This window comes from Phascolarctos cinereus, unplaced genomic scaffold, assembly GCF_003287225.1.
Source record: "Phascolarctos cinereus isolate Bilbo 61053 unplaced genomic scaffold, phaCin_HiC Scaffold_726;HRSCAF=1367, whole genome shotgun sequence".
Taxonomy (NCBI): domain Eukaryota; kingdom Metazoa; phylum Chordata; class Mammalia; order Diprotodontia; family Phascolarctidae; genus Phascolarctos; species Phascolarctos cinereus.
Window position 1 is genome coordinate 276,992,039 of NW_027556098.1, and position 6,000 is coordinate 276,998,038.

A 6,000-nucleotide genomic window follows, 5' to 3' on the forward strand; every position below is an offset into this window, starting at 1 on the left:
TTTGCTGCTAGATCTTGTTTCCAAGTACACCACACTACAGTCCAGCTGTTACAGCCTAGTGATATCAACAAGCTAGTACACATGTGCCAGATTTCAGGCAGTAAACATAGAGCAGAAAAAGTCTTGTGTCCTGAATTTCCAGTGTCTATTAAGAGGTCCTCAGACTGGACATGTTCTGGAAATTCATAACCTGCCCTGGTTAATTTTCCTCACATATTAATCAGAAAATCCCCTCCTTCCACTAACACTGCCCCCCCCAGTCAATTTGTGCTCCAGCTTGGATTTTCTGCACACAAATGAATGGGTTAATAAAAACTGGGAATATGAGGAAGGAAGAAGGCAAATGGAACACATAGGACATTTAATCCTGTTCTTGTGGCAGAGCAGTGATGCTGAGCCAAAGCAGCAATGCTGATGTTTCCTTTCTTCTCTAGAATGGCTGGTGCTGTACTTGGAGTGGGTGCAGGAGTATTCATCTTAGCACTGCTCTGGGTGTTGGTATTGCTGCTGTGTGTGCTATTATGTAGAGCCTCCGGTCTAGCTAGGTAAGATGTTCTTTCCAGCTGGGAGTCCTCGGTAAAAGCAATTAGAGGTGAAATCGCTGACACTCATTAAACATTTAGAATTCAGGAGATCATTTTTGTAATTACTGGCAGTTTGAATGAGTTGCATTTTAGCCTATCATAAACACTAACTATGTTATTTATGGTCAAAAGGGGAAGATTTATTTTCCAGTTTTCACTGACATAGAAAACATGCCAGAAATATAAGGAAATCTACTTTCTCTGTCTTTCACAAAAAAAAAATTAACCATTTAGATTTCTAGAATTTAGTTAGTTCCTTCTCTGAAGCTCTAGGTCTGGGCCCAGAGAAACTGAATGAGCAATGAATACCTCAAGCCATCAATGATTGTGAAGCTAAGGCCATGTACACTAGCCTTTGAAAATGTGCTAGCCTATGGATGTTCTGCCTGTGCTGCCAGAGTGAAGAGGAAGGTTGTAGGAGTACCTGAGTATTTATGCAGAAAAAGCCTGCTTTGACTTGAATTGTTATAGTTATTACAGTGTGTGTGTGTGTGTGTGTGTGTGTGTGTGTGTGTGTGTGTGAGTGATCAGAGGCAAAGGCCCCAAACTTGCAACATCAGAATTTGGATCCTGTTAGGAATACTTGTAGCTAATACCTATCTAAAACAGGACAAAGAGGATGATTTTAGAAAAATCTCTTAAATTTACTGAGCTAAGCCCTCTCAGCATGGTTGTGAGACTGGAGCCTGCACTCTAAGCCCAACACATTGGTGGAAGATGTGAACAGTGCTTTTAATACTTGTGTATTTGTCTTTCAGGTTCTTTGTCATTTTTGTTTTCCTTGCTGCTGTGATCATCACATCTGTTCTGTTGTTGTTTCCCCGGGCCACTGAGGTCCCAACCCCAGAGGTAGAAATTAAGGTAAAATTCTGTTTCTTTTTGCCTTTCTAATTGTGATTCTTATGTCTTTCCCAAATCTAATGGGACCTTCCCTGATGTAGGATTAATTTGTTATGTGATATTAGAAGAGCTGTGGTGGCAGAACAGTGAAGGAGAAAGCACAGAGAGAGTTTTTAATTCCCAGTCTGCCCATTCTCTAAGAAAAATAATCCAGTTCTGAATCTTTACTGGAACACCATCAGACATATATGTGCCTGTCATGATATTTTTCTAGCCCCTATCACATCAAACAAGCAGTAAAGCCTTCAAAGCCAATTTAGACTTTGTAGGGACTCAGGCTTGCTGAATGACATACCTTTCTTCCTCAGTGTAAATTTTTCCATCTGTGAAGTGGAGAGAATAGTTCCTCATTGAGGAAAGCAGTCAGCAAAGAGGAGCATTTTCTGTTGAAAGCTGAAGTATAGAGAAACTCTTTGGAGAGGCAGCAGGTGCAGTAAAAAGAGGACACAACTTGAAGTCCAAAGTCTTGGCTCTAGCTATGTGCAATGTCCTTAACCTGAGCTTCACTTTACTCATCAGTAAAAAGGGAATGATAGTTGTTCTACCTACCTCACAGGTTTGTGGTAAGGAAGGTACTATGTAAGTTATAAAAGGATTCCATAAATGTAATCTTCTTGTGATCCCTCTTTTCCCTCATTCTCAGCTTATCTGCCAATAGCTTGTTGTCACTGCCCCAAGATCCATTTCATTATCATATGAGATTATAGCTGTGCCATAGAATAATATCTGGTCTCAGATACTTGGGCTGTGTTCGTGTACTTTGTCTTCCTGTCTTCTGCCTTCTCTTGGTGCTCAAATACCTATACAAAGCTGTTAGGCTTTTAATTTCTTCACAAAATTGCTACCTTTAGCAGAGTATGGTTCAACTTCCTGAAATGCCTCTAAAAATTGTTCTTTATGCTGTACTTCCTTACTAGCAATCCACTAAGCCCCAGTCCTCCCAAAGTAACAACTAGGTTCATTATTCCATGCCAGGACAAGATGAAGAAATTTTGGCCTTTTCCCTTAAGGGCCAAGAGCTTTTACTTCTTAATCATATCCTAAGTTATAATTTCTTTTTTCTTTTTAAAATGTTTTATTGATGCTTTTTAAAGATTTCACTATAATTTCCGACTGACTGCCCTACCCTCCCCTAATAAAATAATTTCCCTTCCCTGCCAACTCCACCCCCAGCCCCCCAACAAATCAGTACAGTAAAGCAAAATCACTCATTGCACATGTCTGAAAATGTAGTCTTCATTCTGCAGCCCAGCACCTTTCTGACAAGAGATGACAGGTAAGCTAAGCTTAGATTTTTTTTTGTCCTTTGCCTGCAATCCAGTAGAAATAGCGGGAACTATCACTGTTGCCACAGAATCCCTATAGAGAACGGTTCATGGGCTGAAATGGAACCTCTGTGATCTTTACAACTCACAGTTATGCCTAAAACTGCCAAGACTAAACACATTAGTTATGAAAACTTTTGGGGAATTATATTTTTAAATGCCAGGATTCCTGCTAGTGTTTCAGAAAACCACTTTGCCATTATAGGTGCCATCTTTTATATGTGAACTGGGGCAAATTTCTGCCTCAATTTCCCCATCTCTGAAATGGAGAGAATGTTGGCTGCCTTCCTGCTTGAGCTACTACAAATATGAATTCTAGAAGAAAAGCCTCTTGGAAAAAAGAAGATACTATAAAAATCAATCACCCTCTGTCACAGAAGTCCCAGATTAGAAAGAAAAGTAGGGTTTGGGCAAAATCTGCTTGTCAGCATGGCCAGCAAAATTGGAGCTCTCATTTGCAGGATTTCCGGAACTGGCCCCTACAGCAGCCTGGCTCAATACCGTATCAATAATACATGACCTGGGCCTTCTGCAACCAAGGCTTGCTAATTGGCTAATTAGAAAGTGAAACGTGTCGAACGAGCAAACATGTAGCCCGCAAGAGACTTGTTCTGTACTAGAGCCAAGGTCAAACTTATGTTAAAGCTGTTTCATCAAAATGACCTTTGTTGTAAGCTGAGCATGGGGCAATCCCTTGAGCAGCCAGGGTGGTTGCAACCCTTTTCTTCTTGGGGTCTTTGGATCTCAGCAATCACACTGGTGCTTGGACTTGACAGGTTCTTTGTGTCTGGATCTCCACTTAGGCATTTGGGATTATCTTTCAGGTGTTGTGTTCAAAGACTTTGGAAGCTGTGACATTTATCCTTTTGCTCTGTTTGTATTGCTGCCTAGCTAGATTGGTAGATTATCAGCATGTGAATTTAGGGGGAGTAGAGGTCTGAGACCAGTTAACATGATAGTAGAGCTAAGAGGCTAAAATCATTACTAACTTCAGGTTTTAATCAGTGTCAAAACCAGAATCTTCCAGTGTGACTGGTTGATAGTTATTGATTTCTTTCAATGATCAGCATATGACTTTGGGATGTTAGTGAAACAAATATTTAAGGCAGGTGTTGCAAACAATTAGTTAACAGTCACATTTGTCCTAGGAATGTTGGGTGGGTTTTATAAAATGGCCAAATACCTTCAGATGACTGCTACAGAGTATTATTTTAAGGCATATCCTAAAGAGACTTACTCGGCTTCAAATTAATGCAGGCCATCTTAAATTAGAAAATGGGAATGTAGAGTTAATGATCCTTCTAGAACTCTTCTAGGTGTCTTCTAAACCCTTAGCCTCTTGGTTCATCAAAACTAATTAACCAAAGCCAGGGTAGGGTAGTGTCTAGAAGTTATAAACATCTAAGAATTGGAGACCTTTGCTAACCAGAGATCTCAGACTTAGTATAATAAAGATATTAAAGTGAAAAGCAGCCCAATAGCTGTCACTTTTGATATTGTTTTTCTCTGTTATCTAGATCATGGACAAGTTCTTCATTGGCCGTTATGTTCTACTGGCTTTTCTCAGTATTTTCTTCCTTGGAAGCCTTTTCCTGGTTCTAATTCACCACATCCTGGAACCAATCTATGCCAAACCACTTCGGTCGGACTAAGGACTATTCAAAGAAATACCATAAACTACTCATTGAACAGAGCTGCTGCTCAGTTTTGCATGGGCAGCTTCCATATCTTGGATCTGGCATGAATTCTATGAGTATTGGGATTCATCGAAGAACTATGGAATTATGCCTTTGGGGATGGATTCTCATTGACTTAAGAGAAATGGTAATGTCTTCACAATCACCCTAAATGACTACACATCACTTCCCCTTTTTATACCTGTTTTCCACCTATTTAGAATCAGAAATAAGGGTACATAACTATTTTGGAGTGGGACTTAAATTAGACAGGATAAAATGGAATGATTTATAGGAAGAAAATATATATGTATAGCTGGCAAAGGCCAAAAATCAGGTATTTTATGATGATCTGTGAAATTACATTGCTTTCAAAGTCTAGTTCATTTGGAAAGGATGTGCACTTTCATTTTTGCATAACGGTTAGTTATTGATCACTTTATGCTAGAGAATTCTAAAAAACATATAGGTCTCATTTCCCATCTAATAAAACAGTTAACACTGTTTTTTTTGTGTATTCCCAGTTTGATTAGAGGCGAGAGAAAAAGTAAGGAAGTAATAGTAGTCCTCACTTTGGTAGTGAATAAATTGAATATGCATTGCATCCTGTGCCCTCATTTTCTCTCCCTTCTTAGGCTCTTTAGTTCCGATTTTCCTTATTTACTATTATATGAATCCAATCTGAGACACTGTTGTATCCTCTTAGTACTATAATCCTTTCACCAGAGCTACTGATGGCCATACATCTTTGGTGTCTGTCACGTCTTTTTACCTGTTTGGAATCCCAGGCTAAGTGAGTGAATAAGATTAGTCATGAAATGGACAAGGGCTCTAAATCTCATCAGTTTTCAAAATCACATCATACATCCCTCCAGAACTATTTTTTTAATTAGTTTACTGATCTTTAGTTTTCAACATTCACTTCCATTAAATTTTGAGCTCTAAATTTTCTCCCCTTCCCTCCCTTGCCCTCTCCCCAAGATGGCTTGCAATCTGATATAGGCTCTACATATAGATTCATGTAAAACATATTTTCACATTAGCCATGTTGTAAAGAAGAATTAGAACTAATGGCCTCCAGGACTATTTAAGGCGTAGTCTTCTGGCTTAAAATCAGAAACCTGAAAATGAGTGCTACAAGTCAAACAAGCTGAAGTTTTTGAAACTTAAAGACTTTGGGGAAGATTAAGGTCACTTTGTAGCTGTGGAGTCTGATTGTGAACATAGAGAAGCCACAATTCCTGCTCAGAAGATATAGGAACTAAATTTTGAAAGGGACACAGCTTAAGGAATCATCAGGCATGGGGACAGGTTGAATTTTCCCCAATTTGTCACAGGACCCTAAAGAATAATATAGTTAGAGCTTCATCGCAGAAATAGAGAAGGCTTCAGAGGGAACTATTTGTGAGGAATCTGTTTTGGCACAGAGCATATGTAAGGGAATAAAAGGGGTAACTGGGACATATCTAAACAGATTGGAAGGCAAGAGCAGGCTGACAGATTTCATATTATTGT

General features: G+C 39.2%; 1 protein-coding gene across 1 annotated transcript; it reads left to right on the forward strand.

The window, feature by feature from the left end:
* The first annotated feature begins 382 nt into the window (after positions 1-382).
* TMEM218 (transmembrane protein 218) lies at positions 383-5,089 on the forward strand. Its single transcript, XM_021000691.2, has 3 exons — positions 383-545; positions 1,343-1,445; positions 4,327-5,089. The coding sequence occupies exons 1-3, from the start codon at positions 409-411 to the stop codon at positions 4,459-4,461; spliced, it is 375 nt and encodes a 124-aa protein (XP_020856350.2). The 5' UTR covers positions 383-408; the 3' UTR covers positions 4,462-5,089.
* The last annotated feature ends 911 nt before the right edge of the window (positions 5,090-6,000 follow it).